The 22,946-nt window shown below is 39.8% G+C and overlaps 2 protein-coding genes across 2 annotated transcripts; one reads left to right on the top strand and one right to left on the bottom strand.

Annotated features, from left to right (window-relative positions):
* Nucleotides 1-799: 799 nt before the first annotated feature.
* On the top strand, nt 800-5,688 carry LOC109005096 (ATP sulfurylase 1, chloroplastic). The gene is made up of 5 exons (XM_018983884.2): nt 800-1,583; nt 3,953-4,358; nt 4,704-4,964; nt 5,052-5,138; nt 5,254-5,688. Exons 1-5 carry the CDS (start codon nt 1,078-1,080, stop codon nt 5,389-5,391), a joined length of 1,398 nt encoding a protein of 465 aa, XP_018839429.1. The 5' UTR covers nt 800-1,077; the 3' UTR covers nt 5,392-5,688.
* A 1,375-nt stretch (nt 5,689-7,063) lies between these two features.
* LOC109022300 (putative calcium-transporting ATPase 13, plasma membrane-type) lies at nt 7,064-10,803 on the bottom strand. Its single transcript, XM_019005173.2, has one exon. The coding sequence runs from the start codon at nt 10,256-10,258 to the stop codon at nt 7,205-7,207; it is 3,054 nt and encodes a 1,017-aa protein (XP_018860718.2). The 5' UTR covers nt 10,259-10,803; the 3' UTR covers nt 7,064-7,204.
* Between the last annotated feature and the right edge of the window lie 12,143 nt (nt 10,804-22,946).

Genomic DNA, 22,946 nt, shown 5'->3' with positions numbered 1-22,946 from the left:
AGGCAGTAGAAGAAACATAAAAGAAAAGAAAAATGAAAGTAGAAGGGGCGGCTGGCCCACTTGCTATTTTTTGTGTTTTTGTATTTTTAATGTGTTTTTGGTTTGTAATTTTTTGTTTTTTAGTTTTTTAATAAAAAAGAAATAGACTATTTTGGACTTGGTGTCCATAGTACGTAGCAGAATCTCGTATTCCTCATGTTTGGGAGGACGGAGGGAGCTAGTGCTTCTCTTCTTTAAAAGATGGGTCGTTTAGTTTAGTTTTTACAGAGCCCTCTCTCTGTTAGAAGAGAGTTTTACAGAAGTTAAGACAATGTCTACCATAAATGAATTTGTGTACGGAGGTGTCTCAGAACAGATGCATAGTTTGACTTGTAGTGCTGATTTTTCTTGTATTGATAAGTCATAGCTGTAACTTCAGTTTATGAAATGAAATAAAGTCTATTTAAAAAATAAAAAAAGTTACTTTATCTAACCAAATCAATTTCATTTCACATTGAATTACGTATGAAATTGACTAAATTATTATCATTTTCAAGATTTTTAGAATTCACACGTTGAGAAAGATGATGACCATTGGGGAAAGTCCATCTTGATTGATCTAATTAGCCAATATAGAGTATTTTTGAGTTATCTTAAGCAATTTTTACCCACGTTTGGCTAAATCAATTCCGGTCGTCTCATGATATGGTAGCCCAAATTGCTTTCTAATTTAATATTGTAAAGAAATGACAAGGAAACAGGGAGAAGAAAAGTTGGCACTTGGCAAAAAGAAGAGAAAAAAGGTGTCCAGATTCATCCCCTTTGGATCCCATGTTTTCCTCTCTTCCAAACTTAACTATAAAATCCACCTTTGAGTTCCAAACTCCATTAAAATTCCATCAGATTGCTCCAAATCAATCCATTGTTTATTCTTTGTATTTTGGGAAATTTCAAATTCCCCAAAACTATTGCCCTTTACCATCCAACTCGCACCCACTAACTCTTCATTATTAATATTCATTGCAATTATTAACCTCCAATTAACAATCAAAACTAGCACTCCCTGAAAGAGAGCCATTTGTTGGTTCTCTACCTTCAATGGCTTCCATGGCGGCACTCTTCACCAAAACCCCGTATCCTCCCCAATCCCTCAACAAGATTGCCAATACCCATTTCGCTCCAACCCGCGAAGTCTCCTTATCTCTTCCTTTCGGCAGAAAAACACACCGGAGGCTCCGAGTTTCGTCCGCGTTGATCAAGCCCGACGGTGGGAAGCTCGTGGAGCTTCTGGTGGAAGAGCCTCACAGAGATTTGAAGAAGAGTGAAGCTTTGTCTCTGCCGAGAATTATGCTCTCGAAGATTGATCTTCAATGGGTCCACGTGCTGAGCGAAGGGTGGGCAAGCCCGCTCCGTGGGTTCATGAGAGAGTCCGAGTTCCTCCAAACTCTTCATTTTAACGCGCTTCGACTCGAGGACGGGTCGGTCGTGAACATGTCGGTGCCTATCGTTTTGGCCATCGACGACTCGCAGAAGCATCGGATCGGCGAGTCCACCCAAGTCGCCTTGTTCGACTCGGAAAACAACCCGGTTGCTATTCTAAAAGAGTAAAGACACTAATTTTCTCTTTATTAATTTTTTATTTCGAGTATCGTTTTTTCACTACTTTTAAAATGAAAGACCAAGTTTTAATTGTGTAGTATACTGTGCTGTGTCTGGGACTCTGGATGACATATTTTTGTTTGTCTTTTGGTTTTTAACTGAAGTTAGAGAACAAATATTTTGGTAGGTGCCATCGTACCAGTATTAATACACCTGATCCTATAAGAATTCCGCAGTTAAGTGTAGGGGTATACAAAAACTGCCTAAATCGGTCGGGAACTGATCAGATGAGCCGCCAGAGTAAGAAACCAGCCGGAACCGGCAAGCACCCGGTCGATAGGCGGCAAGAATTGATGAAAATCGATATCGGCCGATTCGACGCTGGTTCGAACCCTTAGAAAACCGCTGAACCGGCCAACCCTTTATATATATATATATTTTTAAATATATGTATATAAAATAATGCCGTTTCACTTAAATCTTATTTAAGTGAAACGTCGTCGTTTTTACTTTGGAACTTAAAAAAAAAAATATATATATAGAACGGCGTTGTTTGGCTTAACGGCGCCGTTTCAAAATGGATTTAATAAACCCCTGGCCCCTCTTCCTCTTCTTCCTCGCGTCTTCTTCCTTCCTCTATTTCACCTGCAACTTTCTTCTACTCTCTCATGGTAAACGTCAACGCATCCCTCCTCCGTCACAGAGACGCCGACGGCAGACCAAGGAACTGAACCGCACCGCGTCGAGACCGATAATATTGGTTCTCTCTCCCCCAATCAACCAGTTTCGGCCAGTTCTTTCCTCTCATGGCAGACGTCGATTCGGCACCGAAACCGTACTGAACCCATCAGTTTTCAGCCCTAGTTCGGCGTACTTGGGCGAGAGTAGTAATATGATGAGTGACCTCTTGATAAGTCCTCGACTTATCAAAAAAAAAAGAGAACAAATATTTTGGTTGTTTTTTTCTTTGGGGTCATGTATGGAGGGGTGTTGTTTTTTAATATATTGTCTTCTTCTTCTTCTTTTTGAGATGTGGTTGTTTGGTTAGGCTTTGATTTCTTTTAGGTGTAAAATGAGACCTCACTGATTTTGAAGCTCAACATGTATTGGCTTCCATACAAGAGCTTTGATTATTTATTTGAAGCAAATAAGGGCCTGAAAATAAGAATTAGGAGATCGAACAATCACCGATGTTAATCGCCTCTATCTATGTCGTCTTTCTAGTCCAAACTTGCTTTGGGGTGTTTGTTGTTGGTCTGTGATGGGTTTGAAAGTCTGATGGCCGTTTGTTTATGCCACCTGTCTCCTTTTCCTACCTCTTTCTTCTTTTGCATGAATATACTGGTGTATTGCAAGACGTTATATTATTTTCAATATTGTTTTGTTTCATCTTAAATCAAAATTATCGAATCATATCATTATTAATCAATTCAAACTGGTAGATTATTAATAACTTAAATTAATAGATTTTTCTCGTATACTAGGGTAGGGTCTAAAACTTTCACGAGGGAGTCGGATCAAATGATAAAAATTGAATAAGTTCCTATCTTTGTGGGAAAATTTCTATATATTGGTGACGGGAAAGTTTATTTTCAAGCAAAGTTTTCATGACGATCTAAATGTTTGACCTAGTGTAGTCTTGCCATCATTTGAATTGCCGGACATCCATGTAACGGTATGGGAACTAGACTTTTACTCTGAATAACTGAATCTATTAAGAGCAACTGCTTTTATTAAATAATGGTATTGTCATTTATTTTACCCTTGCGTAGACATGCCATGCCAAATTCGGCTTCTATTCTTTACCAAGTTTCTTTCTAACTCTGTGATCAGAATTTTTTACCAGTAAACAAACACTAGAGGATTATTTTTACAAACTAGTATTAGTTTACTTTTTTATTTGTTTTGAGTTGGTCTGTCACTTTTGGGTTGAGGTTGAGCTCTTACATCCATAGACTCTGCACTTAATCTAGATTGCCAAATATGAAAAATCTTAAACTAGTTTGATTTGTTTATGATAAAACCTGGTCACCCTACAGTTGTATGATGTGGAATATACTTAATTTTATCTGGGAATTGGTGTGGTATTTGATCTGTTTTTGTGCTGTAACTTTAATTTGCGTTCTCTGCAAGTATGATATACTCAATTTGGTTCCTTGGTCGTTACCCCAACGTTCCTTCTCAAATATTGGTAAAGGGGGGCCCCTATGGGGAGTGCCACAGAACAATGACACAAGCAATTACATGAAGTTATTAATGTGACTTTATTCTTATCCTACAAAACACATACAAATTTTTAGAATGTCAATTATTTTAGCCAACGAATTGCCATAGTTTCTAATGATTTCTTCATTTCTTCATTTGATTTTTTTAGTATTGAGATCTACAAGCACCCTAAAGAAGAACGAATCGCCAGAACTTGGGGAACCAATGCCCCTGGCCTACCTTATGCTGATGAAGCTATAACCAATGCTGGGAATTGGCTGATAGGAGGTGAATTAGAGGTTATAGCGCCAATCAAGTACCACGATGGCCTTGATCGTTTTCGATTATCACCTGTAGAACTCCGTGAGGAATTCACAAGGCGGAATGCGGATGCAGTGTTTGCATTCCAGCTTCGAAATCCTGTGCACAATGGCCACGCTTTGCTGATGACAGATACCCGTCGTCGACTTCTTGAGATGGGTTACAAGAATCCCATCCTCTTGCTTCATCCACTGGGAGGCTACACAAAGGCAGATGATGTTCCACTTAGTTGGCGAATGAAGCAACATGAGAAGGTACACGTTCTGAAATTCTCAACTTTCATAAGCATGAAACTACTTGAATTGCTTTTTGTTAGCTAATCTAGACTAGTAGTGGATGTGAAATTACTAGAACAATGTTTGTTTTCTAAAGTTTTTATACAGCGAGTTGGGATTTATGTATTTATGCTAAAGATTAGAATGATTCAAAAGGAACTTCATCCAAAACTTACTTGGTAGTGAAGTAGAAGTCTTTGCTTGGCTCATTGTGGGGCAGGCAGTTTATTGGGAAAGGTTTTGTCCTGTCCCAAAAGGTCAATATAAAATTTCCGAAACTCTGGCATTACTAAATTTAGTTTGATATTTTCAAATGTTTCTTAGGTGCTCGAGGATGGTGTTCTTGATCCAGAGACAACCGTGGTTTCTATATTTCCGTCCCCCATGCACTATGCTGGCCCAACTGAGGTGCAGTGGCATGCTAAGGCTAGGATTAATGCAGGGGCCAACTTTTACATTGTTGGTCGGGATCCAGCTGGCATGGGCCACCCTGTTGAGAAGAGAGATTTATATGATGCCGACCATGGTAAAAAAGTATTGAGCATGGCACCTGGGTTGGAGCGGCTAAACATTCTTCCTTTCAAGGTATGTAAATCATCGGCTGCCTGCTATTAATACCCACTTATATTGCACTATGAATACTTGGTCATGATCAATTGGATGCAATGGCAGGTTGCTGCATATGATAGAACTCAAGGTAAAATGGCATTTTTTGACCCCTCAAGACCTCAGGATTTCCTTTTCATATCGGGTACCAAGGTAAATGTTCTTCTCTAACAGTCTGTGACATTGGAAAGTGAAAATGCATTGATAGATATACAAACATTTATTATATCTCCATAACGTCGTAAAAAACCTGTTATGCAATTTACAGATGCGGATGCTCGCAAAGAACAAAGAGAACCCTCCTGATGGATTCATGTGCCCTGGTGGTTGGAAAGTGCTGGTTGATTATTATGACAGCTTGGTTCCAGAAAGCAATGGCAAAGTTGCTGAAGCTGTTCCAGCTTAGATGGAATTGTTGTACCAAAATGTATGGCTTTCTGACTGGAGGAAACGAAACTTATTTATTCTCCTTGTGTGATCCTGTCCGGTAAAATCTGTGTCCAGATCTCTAATAAAACCGTGCGAGGCACTGGTACAGAGACACAATTTGCCTCCGTCTGTAATTAGAGCGTCTGTCTTTGCATGTTGCACTGCTGCATTTGTGCATGCAGGCGTATTGTATTATAGTGATTGTGTTTTGGAGTTATTGTGGGGAGACTTCATTCTTGAGAGGAATCAATATCATCATAAGCATTGAAGGAAACCCGAATCAAAAGTACATAGAATTCAGTCGGCTTATATAACTATGATGACGAGATATCACTCGAGCAAATAGCAGCTGTGGCAATCATTAAATAAAAAATTTCCTGTCATTTTTCAATACGAATTGAACTATTATAGGTTATGACTTCTATTTGTTGTGGATCCCAACAAATACCAGTTAGTGCAGGCAATTAAAGAGGTTCAATTACTATTTTAAAGATATAACTAACTGCAAGCAGTACAGATTGTTGGCTATAGGTTTGAAAATTGTTGCCCTTTTTGCCTCAACTTCATAAACATCGTAGAAATCGCCCTATGTATGCGATATAAAATAAGCCAAGTAAAATTGAAGTTAAGGACATTGATGCCTGCTACAAATGACACAAGTAATAAATTCTATCAAGAAACCTTCATGTTTGAGTAGGAAAATTAACAAGTTAATACAGAAAATGGCAACTTCAATCTATAAAGATCTTATTTTTTTCTTCATCTTCACTTAGTTGAGAGTACGTTTATCTGGAACAGTGAATATTATTGAGGTGGGATGAAAGGCACCCTTGACATTGGTTGGCTCAGATAATTCCGCTACTGGCTTCGACATGAGCTCCTTGTTGGGATGCTCTGTTGCAACACCACCTCTATGTTGATCACGTAAGACCAGCAACATTCATGGTGCTCTGGAATTAGACAAACTTCTAGATATTTTCATTGTTTAAAGTGCTTGTTTAGTGACAAGTCTCGGTTGCAGAACAAGAACTTCCTGTGAAAATTAAGTTACCTATTCATTACTTGCAAGCACCATAACATATATAGATAGTAAACTCTCTGTCATGAGAATCCAAACCATCACTTCCTTCACTTCACTCTCCTTCATTCTTTACCTCTATGTGGGTGAGACATGAAAGGAACAAGAATTCCCATAATTTCGGTCCGAAATTTAATGCATAGGCCAATAAATAACTATATAACATCTATTGTTTCTTCTCAGTATCAAAGGCTCAATACTATCTCGCACAATTTACTGAATTTAGACCTTAAAATTCTATTTACTCGACACCGCACAGTGGGAATTGCACATTGTGCCATTGAGGCTTTAGTGATGGGTCTTGATTGCAAGTTGTAAGCCAAATAATCTTAGACATGCATATGCTGCTTCAACTACGTTTTGAGCACAACAATTGTTGGTAGTCTTTCCAAGTATCTTATTTTTTTGGTACTTGCCCTTGGCTTTCTACATTATAAATGGTGATAGATTTGTCCCAGATTCTAACTATAAGTCGCATTCAGACATATTCCCAAAAGACATTATTGAAACAAGCCTCGATGTATGTTAAAGAATTAATGAAATCAGTAGTTATTTATCATCAAATGAATGGAATCACTACTTTACAAATAAAATACTGTGTACAAATAGAGTACTAAAAGTATAATCAGAGATACACTACTAATTCTACTGCAGAAGTGGATTCAACCATAGGCTTGTCTTAAAAAAGACGGGAAAACTTGAGTGGAAGCCTTTATTTCTTTTTCATCTTTAGGTAGCTGAAAAATGGTCTCTCTGGAACAGGTATCCACTTGACAATCCAACCAATGGGCCAAGAAACTGCTGCAACTCCAATGCATGCACCCCATTGCACCCAATTCAACCTTTCTGTATCTGCAAATTTCTTTAAAAACTCCACCATGACCACCTGAAGGACTATGGTTATCGCAATGATCCCCAAGAACAACCTGTTCCTGTGTATCCCCTTGAACACATTCTTCTTCTCGAGTTTTCTTGCATTGAATTCATTGAAGACTTGGCAAAGAACAAAAGTATTAAAAATCAAGGTGTCATTTACCTTCTCAGTCACCCCAAAGATTGATTCACCTCTGAATTGCAAGATCAAGAGGATGGTTATCTGATATAAAGCTTGGGCTAACAAGTTTCTCCACATAATGTTGGTAATAAGTGGCTCAGTCCAGCCCACAGGTGGTTTCTCCATCAGCTCCTTGGTGGGCTTCTCTGTTGCAAGGGCCAGGGCACCCAACGTGTCCATAATCAGATTCACCCACAATAATTGCACTGCTGTTAATGGGACTTCACCTGCAGAAACTGCTGCTACAAAGTTGATAACAAGAGCAGCAACGTTTACAGTGAGTTGGAATTGGATGAACTTCTGGATGTTGTTATAGACACACCTTCCCCACTTGACAACTGTGGCCACAGAAGCAAAATTATCATCTAGAATGACGATGTCTGAGCTCTCCTTGGCAACCTCAGTGCCTTGGATCCCCATTGAAAGTCCTATATTTGCTTCTTTTAATGCTGGTGCATCATTTGTGCCGTCTCCAGTAACTGCAACCACATGGCCTTTTTGTTTCAAGCATTCTACCATCAGAAGTTTGTCGAAAGGAGAGGATCTTGCCATCACACAAATTTTTTCGACTTTCTCCAGTCTCTCCTCTGGTGTGTAGTTTCTGAATTCCACGCCTTCTACCACTGCTCCGCTATACATGTCCTGTCCAGGCCCTAGAATCCCACACTCTGTTGCTATAGCTTTTGCCGTGAAAACATTGTCTCCTGTGATCATTTTGATGTTCACACCAGCATTTTGGCAATCTTCTACAGCTTTCTTCGCCCCTGGACGGCATGGGTCCTTAAGTCCCACCAGTCCTAGAAGGGTCAAACCATCTTCTTTTAGCTTTTTATGTTCTTCGGCATCTTCTTTGTCTTCTTCTGAAATTTGCTTATGAGCAAAAGCAATGCACCGGAGGCTGCTAGCTGCCATACCTTGAATAATTTGCTCAAGTTGCAGCATTTTACCATCATCCATGTCTTTGATATTCCCAGAGGCATCATAGTAACTTGAACACATCTTCAGTATCATCTCCGCAGCTCCTTTCCAGTGTATATGGGTTGTGTTGTCTACCTTTCTCCTCATCAAGACCCCACTTCTTTTCTTCTGGGAATTGAATGCTTCGACAAAAAGAATCGTGCAACTTTCCTTCATTTGCTCCATTTCCATGTTCAGCTCCAGAACAGACCAAGAAAGAATTGCTTTTTCGGTGGGACTACCTGAGAACTCGATTTCAGATCCTAAAGGCGGCCTGTAAACACTACCGGTTGTGTTTAGAGCAACTCCTTCATGGACCAAGTCAAGAATACGTGGAGCAATTATTGAGTGAGCATCTGTTGCAAAAGATTCTTCCCCTAACCAAAACTTGGTCACCTTCATTTGGTTCAGCGTGAGAGTGCCTGTTTTGTCAGTGCAAATGGTGGTGGCAGAGCCCATTGTCTCACAGGCAGAGAGCTTCCGCACCATTGCTTGATCGGCCATCATTCTCTTCATGGAATAAGCAAGTGTTAGTGTGACAGCTAGGGGCAAACCCTCTGGAATTGCAACCACAATTATAGTAACCGCTGCAGCTACAATCTCCACCACAACATTCACTATGTCATCGGCCTTGGTCTTGCTGCCATTGAACTCCCTATTTCCATTCTCGTCTTCTGTATTTCCAGTGAAGTATCTAACCAACAAGACTACCAGAACTAGGAAAGCAACTGCCAATCCAACCTTACCTATTGATGAAGTTAGCTTGTTGAGTCGAGCTTGTAAAGGTGTCTGTTCGTTGGTGTCACGATTGATCGAGCTCATCATCTCACCCCATGTCGTGTTCATGCCAACAGAAGTGACGAGCATTCGGGCATAGCCATCAGCAACCTTTGTACCGGAAACCAAGCATGGATTATTGCAATTTACCTCAACATGGTCACTCTCCCCTGTCATGCTGGATTCGTCCACTTGCAATGAGTGTCCATCTAAGAATATCCCGTCTGCTGGAACTTGATCTCCAATCTTTAAGCAAACAACATCTCCGACAACAATGTCAAATACTGAAATCTGTTGACGTCGCCCAGCTCTCACAACATCAACTTGGATGTTGTTGCTGACTTTGGATAACTTGTCAAATTGTCTGTTTTGCTTGAAGTTACTAATGGCAGAAACAGCAATGACAAGAAATATGGCAACAAATATGCTTCCACCATCGTACCATCCTTCTTTTATTCCATGCTGTTTTATACCAAATGCAAGGGAAAGTGAAGCACAGCCTAAGAGGATGAAAATGGTAAGATCTTTGAAGGCTTCCACTACGAAATGGAAGAAGCTCTTTGTAGGTGGTCTTTTGTACGTGTTTGAGCCAAAAGCCTCTTGTCGGCGAGCCATGTCTTCAACATCAGCACGAATCCCGAATTCAACATTAGTTTCAAGACTAGATGCTAATCCTCGAATTCCTCCAATATTTTTGAGGCGTCCAACATTTTTCTCTTTGACAAGCTCATTGAGAGTAGTTTGATCAATTTTGAAGTTGTTGTCCAGTTTGAGGTCCACAACGAAGAAAGAAGATTGGCGTGAAACCTCTGTATTTTTCTTGTGGGGTAGAGAATTTTTGTAAAATGATAGGAAGGCTCTAGAACAATAGATGGTCACAAAAGCCGTGCGCCATCTGTTGATGGATTTGCTAAGGGTGGTACGTGCATGGAGCAAAGACTGAAGAGGTTCCAAGCTTGCTAATGAAACGCTAGACATTATTTTGGAAAGCAGAAGAAGGAAAGTAAAGGAAGCAGACGACTATATATAGAGGCTATTTGTAGGAAAAAAAGGGATTGACAAAAGCAAAATAATTATCTTTAATTAATTAAAACAGGCTTTTTAAGAGCGAAAATAAAAAACAAAAGGCTTTTGGGAAACAAAATATCTTGGATACAAAGTACAAGTAAAAATATCAAGGATGTAAATAAGCAGCAAAGGTTTTTATGAAGGAATGGAGCAAAGTAAGGATATGCTGGCAGCAATGCAATGCCAAATAATGGATAAAATGGCTAGGCTAGCTTGGATACAAACTAGTGTCCCATGCAGTACGTACTATAAAGGTGGGGTATGTCTGGAGGAAATCAAGGAATTAATGAAAGATGAGTACGTAATTAGCTAGACAGGAAGATTAAGGTGGCAGAACGAACCGCAAATATGAGCTGTTGGAGAAAGATGATCAGACTGTTATCCTGCGAAGGAAACACTAACGGATGCGTGACAAGGTGCCAATGATCAAAGAAACAAGAAGATCATATGTTGCAATATTGAGAAGGAATATGGATCAAATATATATATATATATATATATATAGAGCCCTGAAATTACAGCTACGAGTAGTGTATATATGTACGCGTGTGTGTACGCTGATTCTTGCGGTTTGCTTCTGGGAACATTTTCCTGAAGTCTCCAGCATTTTCAGTTGTTTGACCCGTAAAAGGTACCGCACGCGGAAACACGCATCTTCATTCGGATAGTACGGCATTTTCCGCGTCATATGGATCGGGTCTTATCTTATGTCGACTGGGTTGGTTCGATACATCCGAGTTCTTTCGTGGCCAAGGTGCCCCATTTAAATAAGTTACCCAGAAAAAAGAAAGGATATAATAATCATCTTTGCTTTTGGCCCATTCACATTGGGCTAGCTAATTAAAGCTATTTTCTGCCATATTTCATGGTTATTAAAACTCACACTTTCATGATGATATATATATTCTCAAATATTCGTCTTTTCTTTAATACCATATACTTCTAATATGAATAAAATTATTTCCTCTCTATCTTCTTTTATCTTAATCCGATTTCTTTTATTGGAGATAAAGAAATGAAAAGTGAATATTTTTATTTGAGAGAAAATATACAATTATTTTTTTGGTTTTTTTCTTAATTTTTTTTAAATGTTTTTGAGGTTTTTAAAAAATTTGTAAAGACGGGTTTTATAAGATTTCGTAAAAAGTGGTATAATTTATTTATTTAAATTTAGAAACTCTTTAAGAATTGCGGCTTATTAAAAATGATAAGGCTTATTAAAAATGATAAGGCTTATTAAAAATATGTTCACAAAGAACAGATGATACTTATCCCTTTGGAGTTCGGACCCTTGCTGATCGTAGGGTACTATCAACGCCACTATATTCTGACTAACAAATGTAAATGCCTTTAAATTATGTCGGTTAAGAACTTTACCATGTGTTATCAACACCTGGTAGGAAGAGAGACAGGTCCTTTCCTTTTTGAAGGGTAAGGCGGTGGGTGGTGTTTCAGCAAATATTACATGTTTTCTGTAAAGAACCTTCTGGTGAATCTGCTGAATGAGTTGTCGTAGTGTATTAAGGAACCAACGAGATGTAATAAAATGCTTCAGAACGAAAATAGAGTAAATAGGGAAGGTGTTTGATAAAAAGCTTCAAAGAGTCACTAGTGTATTGATAATAGAATACTATGAGAGATTCCAAACTTTAGAGTAGCCTTAACAATTTTTCAGATTCCAGATTCATATCTCTCTACTTTTCCCTCTGCTCCCCTGTATACCCCCACCAGCTCGTACATCATAACTCATAATAAAAATAAAGATTGATAAAATGACTTTGAAAATAACAACACCTAAATGATAGGTAAAAGTCCTCCAAAACGAACAGCTCAAACAAAACGCATAACTTAACTAAAGACCCAAAACGCTATGTTTATCTCTTTCTCCTCGACTTCATCACTTCACTTTAGGTCCATAACATTTTCTAGCTAAATTGAAGGTAGGTTCTCTGAATTTCTTTCATGGAGGATGAATTAGAGTGATTGTGGGAAGGATTTCTGGAAGTTCCATTAAAACTAACAAAGAGGTCAAGACTTGGGAGAAATAGAAGTCTTATAATTCTCATTCTCATTTTAAAAAGCCTAAACGAAGGAAGCCGTCAAATCAACCATAACTAAAATCTGAAATCCAGAAGGTTGGATAACTTTTAACAAGGTGGGCATACTCAGTTTATAATTGAATTTAAGAAGGAAGTGGATATTGAACCTGTTCTTAATAGGAGACCTTGGTCTTTTGATAAACATTTGATTTGTATCAAAGAATTTGACAATAACACACCTCCTAGTAGATTGAAAGATGACGTAACAAAGGATAGCATCCACATCCAAAGTTCCGTAGAAAAGAGTAATCAGGTGCATTTTTGTAGAGTTTAAAAAAAGGGATATCATTATTTAAAACTGGCGTAGATAACCTATTGATTAAATATACAGCAGTTAATGTTAGAGTGCACAGCGGAAAAAGTACCTCAAGCTCAGCTTAAAGAATTGCTCCACAAGTTTTTCCAGATTGATAAACTCCAAACGTTTCCTCTTAGTGGTGAAAGTGTACTACGTAGTATAGAACTAGAGTAACACTTAATCAATTCACAGCCTAAGTATTTTATCAAGAGAGAACAAAAAGAGAGAGAGTCTTTTTCTATTTTTCAGATGGTGCCAAAAACACAATTGAGGAGGACTATATATAGTCCTCCTATGCACGGCTGGCCTTAAAGGCCAGCCTTCAATATTCATGTGTAACGGCAGTAACGCATGGCTTTAAGCCATGCGTTACAAGCAAATAACGCATGGCTTAAAGCCATGCGTTATACTGCAGGAGGGGGTCAGCCCCATGTGGGCGCCCCTCCATTTAATATCTCCCACTCGCACACAGTGGGCATGACCCCAGGTCAGCATCTCTCTAATGTTCTCAATCTTGTTCATACAAATAAATAGGCCGTGCGACCACCAAGCACATCTGTAGAAAGGAGGGAGTACATACACCAAATCTCTCCCAGAGAAGACCAGCATAGTAACATCCCTAAAGTGTCTGGTAATGTCCTGGACTTATTCGATCGCATCAAGATCAAGCATTTTCGAACCCTCTTGAGTTTAAAAACTCAGAACAATGCTTGACTACCTCCAAATATTTCAATGTGTTCACAACCTTTAGCCGCTACCAAGATGTAGCGTCATTTGTATGACGTCAGCAAACACTATCGAAGATACGATATTGAACAGTCTTCCCTTTACACTCATATCACTCAACTTTGGTTGAACTGCTTTCCAACAATGCCTCTTTAGACCGTATCAATCATGGTCATAGACAGCATGCCAAAGTAGCAAACATCACAACCTCCATCTCGTGACATAGTTAAAAGTAAAGGACATTTTTTAAGAAATGAGACTCACAGAGTGAGAAAGAGGGAAACATTTTACTCACTTACTCATATGGTCGTATAAGCACATATAGTATGAAACACATGCTACGGTGGATTTCTCTTTCTTAAAGAGCATATGTCTATATCAACAGCGTACAGATCTCAGTCTAGCCACTCCTTAAGCGTCTAACCCGAATTCCTCAATTTGCACGTCTCTAAGGCGTCAAAGAGAAACTCGCATCTGGCTTACTACAGGCTACATGGATGGTGGGGTAACCCATGCATAGTCCTATCAATGGACCTCATCTTAGCTCCCACTAAGGCGACATAACTTTGTGTCAACCAACTTATCCCTTTGGACAAGTACCTAGGGACACAATGTCTCATCTCTACTCGCTACTTAAGCGCTAGAGGCGATCGCTCGTGTGAGTGAGCCGATCTAAGCCTGTTGACATATCTTGTGTGTGTGTATTAAAAAACAATACGATAAAGACAAGAACTGAATCATATTGTATTAATATCCCAAAGGAAATGTTACATCTTTATGTCATTTGAAACACAAATTACATTAATACTCTACGCAATCCTAGATTCCTAACATGAGCCTCGAAGACATCTCTTGCTATAGGCTTCGTTAAGGGATCAGCAACCATGCGACTCGTAGAAAAATGTTTCAGAACCACTTCCTTTTGCGCTATCATGTCTCTAATGTAGTGATATCTGATATCTATGTGTTTGGTTCTTCCATCATACTTTGAGTCCTTAGCATATGCGAGAGCTGCCATGCTATCGCAGAATATTGTCACCGGATCTGATGTATCCGTGCCAATATCTAAATGCTTGAGGAACCTCCGTAACCAAACAGCTTCTTGAACTGCTGCAGAACATGCTATGTATTCTGCCTCCATGGTGGATAACGCTATACAGGGTTGTTTCTTGCTGCTCCATGTAATGGCGCCTTGGTTGAGCAGAAAGACATACCCAGTAGTTGATTTGCGCTCATTTAGGTCGCTGCCCCAATCGGCATCACTGTAACCTTTTAGCTGCAAATCTGAACCCTGATAGCACAGCACATAGTCCGCAGTTCCCTTGAGATATCGCATAATCCTTTTGACCGCTTTCCAGTGAGCTAGTCCGGGGTTTGATTGGAATCTACTCACTAAGCCAATTGCATAGCATATGTCAGGCCTAGTACACATCATTGCGTACATCAGACTACCCACAGCATTAGCATAAGGGACACGGGCCATCTTTTCTTTTTCTTTTTGAGTCTTAGGACACATCATTTTAGACAAGTTCTCGCTCCTCGCAACATGGGTGTCAATGGGTTTACATCCATTCATTTGGAAGCGCTCGAGGACTTTCTTTATGTAAGTCTGTTGAGACAAACACAAAAGTCTCTTTGAGCGATCTTTGTAGATCTTAACTCCCAGAATGTATTCTGCTTCACCCATATCCTTCATCTCAAAATTGAAGGATAACCACTCTTTTGTGGCGACTATCAACCCTTTATCATTTCCAGCTAGTAGTATGTCGTCAACATATAATGACAACATAATGAAACTCTTCTTAGACCTTTTGACATAAACACAATGATCCTCTGTGATCATCGTAAACCCATTCGAGAGAATGGCTCGATGGAATCTGAGGTACCATTGTCTAGATGATTGTTTTAGGCCATATATAGATCGTTTGAGCTTGCACACTTTGCGCTCTTGACCTTTGACCACAAAACCCGTTGGTTGATCCATATAGATTTCCTCATCTAGTTCTCCATTGAGAAATGCTGTCTTAACGTCCATCTGGTAGAGTTCCAAATCCATGTTTGCTACTATAGCTAGAATCAGGCGAATTGAGGCAAACCTCACCACTGGTGAAAAAGTCTCCTCATAGTCTATACCCTCCTGTTGGGTATATCCTTTCGCCACTAAGCGAGCTTTATACTTATCTATTGATCCATCCGACTTGCGTTTAACCTTAAAAACCCATTTGTTCCCAATAGTCTTACGCCCTATTGGTAGATCAACCAGATCCCAGACTCGGTTAGTCTTCATAGACTCAATCTCATCATTAAGAGCTTTCATCCACTCATCTTTAGTAGAAGATGAGAGAGCCTCATAAATTTTCCTAGGCTCATCATCATCATGCGGAGCAACCATAAAAGCTTCCCCTTCAATCTCAAAACGACGACGGGGAACACTTTCACGTGTGCTTCTACGCGGCTGAGGTTGTTGTGATTGATTGACAAGTGATGTGCTCCCACTCGGATTCAAATAATTTGTAGGAGCTTGAAGAATTTCTTCCTCATTCTCAACTAAATTCCTTGGAGCACTTTCCTCTTGTTCCACAATCTCATGAAGTTCTAAACTCCTATCAACCTCACCTCTACTTGGAAACTGATCTTCAATGAAATCCACATCTCGTGACTCAATCTCAGTCACACTTCCATCAGATTGTTCACCTATTAATACATACCCTTTAGAGTGTTCTGAGTACCTTATAAAGATACACTTCTTCTCTCTAGGGCCTAACTTTCCATACTTATGAGAAAGGTTGTGAACAAAACCCGTTGAACCCCATGGCCGCAAGTTACTCAAATTGGGTTTCTCGCCGGTCCATAGTTCATATGGGGTGGAAGTTACTGATTTGGAGGGCACTCGGTTAAGAATGTAGGCAGCAGTCAAAAGTGCATCCCCCAAAAAGAAATTGGTAAGTTTGCTTGCGCCATCATTGACCTAACCATCTCAAGCAGTGTTCGATTTCTCCTTTCCGCCATGCCATTTTGCTGCGGCGTACTCGGCATCGTCAACTATCTTTTGATTCCTTTTTCATCACAGAGCCTTTTAAATTGTTCAGAGAGATATTCTCGTCCTCGGTCAGTTCTTAGAGCTTTTAAACTCTTGTCTAACTGATTCTCAACCATTCTTAGATATTGCCTAAAGCATTCCAATGCTTCAGACTTATGGGAGATTAAATAGACATGACCGTAACGCGAAAAATCATCTATAAATGTGATGAAGTAGACACCTCCGTGTCTTGCCCTCACACTCATTGGACCACAGATGTTTGAGTGGACTAATTGCAGTGGAAAAGATGTCCTTGTGACTTTTCCAAACGGTTTTCTCTTAGCTTTTCCCATTAGACAATGTTCACATGTGGGCAACATGTGGGCAAGATGACCTTAGCGAGATTGCCTATTAGGCCTTCTCTAGCTAACCTAGTCATTCTATCTTGCCCTATATGGCCAAGCCTAGCATGCCATTTATATGAATCCAAATTATCAGATGTAGAAAGAAAAGCAATAGACTCATTTATATTTGAATACTCCAAATTCAAAATCATAAAACCGTCTTGAAGAAAAGCATTGCTATAAAACACATGGCCCAAATGAAAAGAAACATAATTGTTTTCAAATACGATTTGAAAACCAAGTCTTAATAGAGTGACTACAGAAAGTAAGTTTCGTCGGATCTCGGGAGCGTATAGCACATTGTGAAGGAAAAGAGTGCGGCCACCCCACAAGTCCAGCTTGTAGGTACCAAGTCCCAGTACCTCCACGCTAGCTCCATTCCCCACCTTGATATCACGACTCCCAGCTGGAATCCAACGATACTCAACAAATCCGACTCTGTCTCACGCTATGTGTTCGGTCGCTCCTGAATCAACAGTCCACACAGGATAGGAGTGAGCAACCATCACATGGCTAGTTACAAAAACAATGCGAGAAAAGTCAGAGTGTACCTTCTTCGGCTCAGTGCAGTCACGAGCGAAGTGGCCATTCTTTCCACAGTTGAAGCACTCTAATTTCGACTTGTTCTTCCCGCGCTTGCCCCTCTTGCTGTGCTGAGAAGTTCCTGACACCTTCTTAATTTGTCCAGCAGCTACCCCATTCTTGGACTTCTTGCGCTTAGGCCTTGATGCCTTACGCGAACCAGAATCAGCCACATAGGCCGTGTGATTGGGCTTGGCAGCCTCTAGGCGCTCAGCCTCCAATTCCAAGTGACGTGAGACATCATCAAAGTCTTTGATATTCTCGTTATGCGTCAAGTTCTGGCTCATATTCTCCCAAGAATTCGGCAGTGATCTTATCACTGCCTGGACTTGCTGTTCATCAGTCAGGTTGTTTCCTGCCGACTTAAGTTCGCGGATCATGGTTGACATAGCCCTAAGATGCTGCTTCATCGTGTGGTTAGAACGCATCTTATAGGAGTCAAACCTCATGGTTAACCCACGCAACCTAGTGGCTGAAGTTCCACCAAACTTCAACTTCAAAGCCTCCCACATGCTTTGGGCAGTGTCATAGATCTCGAACTCACACATTAGATCATTGTGTATGCTACTTAACATTATTATGCGCGCGCACCGACTTTTCTTAGCCCATGGAGTATAGGCTAATTGATCTATTTTGTGTTGTTCCGAGGTCCCTTCCCCGGGCTTAGTAAGGGAGTGAGATAAGGCCTCCAAGACCTCTTGCTCATCTAAAACATATTGGATCTTGCGATGCCAAATGTCGTAGTTCTCCCCATCCAATTTCTCCCCTTTGTTTAAATCGGCAACTATACTCTTGGATGCCATTTCACTACAATACGCAAAGAAGGGATATTACACACACACCTAAGAAATCTGCCGCGTCCATCCAAGTTAGAAAAAAAATAATTTAGACATGTCGCAAGATCGAAAAATCGCTAGGCTTCAGAATCATCTCTTGCGCCACAATATCCAATTATTAAATTTCTAACCTAATTCCCGCGCAAATTCAAAAAACATATGGGAGAATTAATCATAAATCTCAACCATACTCCCACTATCTTAAGTAGTCATCTAGTCCTAGTCACATGTAAAGACATAACCTACTAAAAATCGCAGTAACCTTTTGGGCCAGTCTACAAGGACAGCTACTCCAACCACAGTAACCTGTTGGGCCAGTCTACAAAGATGGTTCATATAAGACCATTACAGTCCATTTTTCTTGTTCCATCAGTGCATTTACAGTTCTTACTGGGGTCACTGTGGTCTTTTGGCTATACAGTGCATTTACAGTTCTTACTGGGGTCACTGCAATTTTTTTTTAGTCTATCATTTACATTGACAATTCTAACTAAGACTACTTAGTGGGAATTTTCCTATTTTATCAATAAAGACTAATGTATAAACATTTAAGCCTAACATTCATAGATGATAAAATAATCACATATCCACATGTTCAATTCACATATACATGTCATCACATTTAATATAACAAATTAAATAAAAGATCACATGTAATATAACATAATGGAATAAAAAAAAATAGCATGAATATAACTATATATTCATATGTGATCACATTTAATCTAAAACATTAAATAAAAAATCACATGTTATAACAATATATTTTAGCATATATTAAGTCATGCAAATTTCATCCCCTCTTTTTATTTTCTGTTAAAAAAAATGGCTTGAAAAAGTTGGGCCTTTTTTTAAAAAAAAATGCCCAGTTTTTTTTTTTTTTTTTTAAACACTGAAGGGCCGAATGGCCCAAAAACAAATTGGGCCAAGCCCAGCCCATCAGGAAAACCAAAAAAAAAAAAAAACGTTTGGGCTGGGCCGTGAGGCCCAAGCCCATGGAAGGCAGATGACCATTAGGTCATCTTCTTCCTCCATTCGGCTACTGTTCACGGAACAGTAGCCGTTCGAAGCAGCACCCATGGAGCCTCCCACGCAGCACCGCAGGCGGCGGAAATGATCGGTCCAAGCAGCAGGATGCTGCCGACCACCTTTGCCGGTGCGCGCTGCGCCTCCGTGGTGCGCGCAGCACCTCTCTGGTGCGCGCAGCACCTCTCTGGTGCGTGCTGGTGCGCTCTGCACCGCGCTGGTGCGCGCTGCACCTCTGTGGTGCAGCGCAGCACCACAGCGTTGGTGCGCCTTCCTTTTTTTTTTTTTTTTAAACAGATAATAAAAAAAAAAAAGGATGAAAAAAGAACACCATATAAATCTCAAGCATATGCGAGAAAAAAAATATAAACTGGAAGCAATTTAAAAAATAGCTCTGATACCAATGTTAGAATGCACAGCGGAAAAAGTACCTCAAGCTCAGCTTAAAGAATTGCTCCACAAGTTTTTCCAGATTGATAAACTCCAAACGTTTCCTCTTAGTGGTGAAAGTGTACTACGTAGTATAGAACTAGAGTAACACTTAATCAATCCACAGCCTAAGTATTTTATCAAGAGAGAACAAAAAGAGAGAGAGTCTTTTTCTATTTTTCAGATGGTGCCAAAAACACAATTGAGGAGGACTATATATAGTCCTCCTATGCACGGCTGGCCTTAAAGGCCAGCCTTCAATATTCATGTGTAACGGCAGTAACGCATGGCTTTAAGCCATGCGTTACAAGCAAATAACGCATGGCTTAAAGCCATGCGTTATACTGCAGGAGGGGGTCAGCCCCATGTGGGCGCCCCTCCATTTAATAGTTAAAAATGATTCAACCCAAAATTTCTTAGTGAGTCCAGATGGTGCAAGTAAAGTGAGTCCCATATCAATAATATGGCGATATTTACGTTCGGCAGTATCATTTTATTGAGAAGTATGCGGACATGTGCACCTATGTAAAATATCATTTTCCATGAGATATCGAGTAAAAAGCGAGGATATGTATTCTCCACCGTTATCGGTTTGTAAACGTTTAATAGGAGATGAAAATTATTTTTCCACAAGTATTCGAAACTAAACAAAAGAATTGAAAACATCAGATTTATTTTTAATCGGATACAGCCATGTAAATCTACTGAAATCATCAATGAACGTTACATAAAATTTAAAACCACTAGATGAAGCAAGAGGTGCAACCCAAATATCTGAGTGTACCAGATCTAAAGGACCTAAAGACTCACGATGAGAGGAGGGAAAAGGTTGTTGAGTGATTTTGCCAAGTTGACAAGATTCACAAACAACACTCTTTTGCACAGAACCAACAAGGGATACATTAGAATTATATAAGACATGACGCAAGACAGACTCAGACGGATGACCTAAATGTTGATGCCTAAGGGGGCTAGGTGCCTTGATTCCCATAAAAGCAGTTAGCCCTCTGCGCTTATTGTGTGATAAATTGGCGAGATTGATAGGATATAGCCCATTTTCACTCGGTCCCTGAAGGAGCGTGATTCCCGTCTGATTGTCCTGAATTGAATAAGCATTGTGTGTAAGATGGAAAGTAACATCATTGTCAGTACAAAATTTGTTTATAGAAAGAAGATTAGTAGCAGCTTGAGGACAATGAATAATATTTTGAAGAAGAAAGCGATGGTCATGAGAATGGACAGTGGATGAACCAGTATGTTTAATAGTCAAACATGCACCATTACCGACACCGACAGTCTCATTACCATCAAACGGGCGTTTGGAATCAAGATTCTCAGCATTATTAGTTACGTGTGCATTAGCACCACTGTCCGCAAGCCATTGACAATTCAGAAATTCTGCATTAATATCAACAACCATGGCTGCCAGCTCTGTAGGAGGATGACGTCCTTGGAATGAAAAATCCATTCGCCGAAAACAGTCCAACGCCTGATGATTAGTGCCCTTACAAATCTGGCAAGGAGAACGACGATTAGAATTGGAAGTGGAAACAGAGCGAACATCCTTAGTAGATATGGGGGGCGAAGGTTTAATGGAAAATTTTGGTTTTGTAACGTTGCTGCTCGAAGACCCAGAATATTGCAGTTTACGTTTCACAGGCTGAAACTTTGGACGACTTGTAAATAAAGCATAGGAGGACGTCTCTGGAGCAGGATTGAGTGGAGTATGACGATTGAGAATTATTTCATGATTCAACAATTCAGACCTGAAATCAAAGAAGGACATAGAAGCCTCCCGAGTGTGGAAGGAGTAAGAGGTGATGAATTGTGTAAAAGTAGGATTAAGACCTCCAATAATAAAGGATATGAGATCGTCATCATCGACTAATTTGCCAACAGCAGATAAATGATCAGCCAAAAATTTGGCTTCAGACAAATACAAAGCACAAGTCAAGGAACCTTGTTGCAGATTCTGCAGCTGACGTTTCAGAATGGAAATCCTGGATTTTGACTGAGAAGCAAAGCGAGCAGCAAGAGACTACCACGCCAAAAACGAAGAATCCAAACCATAGAGAGATGCCACCAGTGCAGTAGAACTAGAGGAGATGATCCAACTTAACAAAAGTTGGTCACGACTCTACCAACTGGTGTAGGCTGGATTTACGAAATTACACTTGGCGGGAGCATCATCAATAAACATAGGAGGACAAGGACTAGAGCCATCAATAAAGCCAAGTAGATTATTACTCTTGAAAATAGGTTTAAACTGGGCAGTCCATGCAAGATAATTTGTCTCATCAAGTTTGATAGAGACAAGTTGCGTTGGATTGGAGAGAACAAAATTGGATGAGGAGGAGAAATCAGACTCAACCATGTTTAGAAAAGCGGAAGCAGGATCTTTTCAGCGTAAGCTAATTTGGCTCTCTGATACCATGAAAGATAATGAAGAGAAAGAATGGTTTTGGCAACCTGCCAAACCGTGTGTATTACTATAAGTATATATAGATGTTACAGTTGTAGGGATAAACTTAACATAACAGCACCCATGACAGTCGAGATGAACACAACAGAGTCCAAATTCATAACAGAGTACAAGTTTGAAAATCAAATATCCTAATTTGCAGGAAGCACGTGATTGTTATCTTTGATATCCTTAACATAGATTAAGTTTACACATGAAGCTTTCTGGATTCAGCTATAGGGAATGCCTTTGGCGGCTATGACCATAGAAGGAGGGGAAAGTATTGGAGCTACTGTGAGGGAAGTAATAACAGTTGATGTAGATGAGGAAGGTATTGGTTGGAGAAAGTTTCTAAGAGTCAGAGAAAATTCGGACATCACTAAACCATTAGCTAGAGGTAGACTGATAAGAATGGAAGGGATTCAAAGATTGATAAAGTTCAAATATGAAAGATTACTACTTTTCTGCTTCTAGTGTGAGATTCTTAAGCACCCGGATAGGATCTGTGCAATTACAAAAGCTAGGATTCATACAAATGTTATAGACAAAATCTTAATATGATCAGTGGCTAAGAGCTACAATTGTCAATACAATTGGAAGAGGAGGCAGAAGAGGGACACCAGGATATTAATGATCAATCAAGTTGCTTATTCATCTATGAGAGAAGCACAATACAAACTATGTTCACAAAGAACAGATTATATTTATCCCTTTGGAG

This window comes from Juglans regia, chromosome 12 (genome assembly GCF_001411555.2).
Source record: "Juglans regia cultivar Chandler chromosome 12, Walnut 2.0, whole genome shotgun sequence".
Lineage (NCBI taxonomy): Eukaryota > Viridiplantae > Streptophyta > Magnoliopsida > Fagales > Juglandaceae > Juglans > Juglans regia.
Note: the sequence above shows the minus strand (reverse complement) of the source record. Positions and strands in the feature narration are given on the sequence as shown.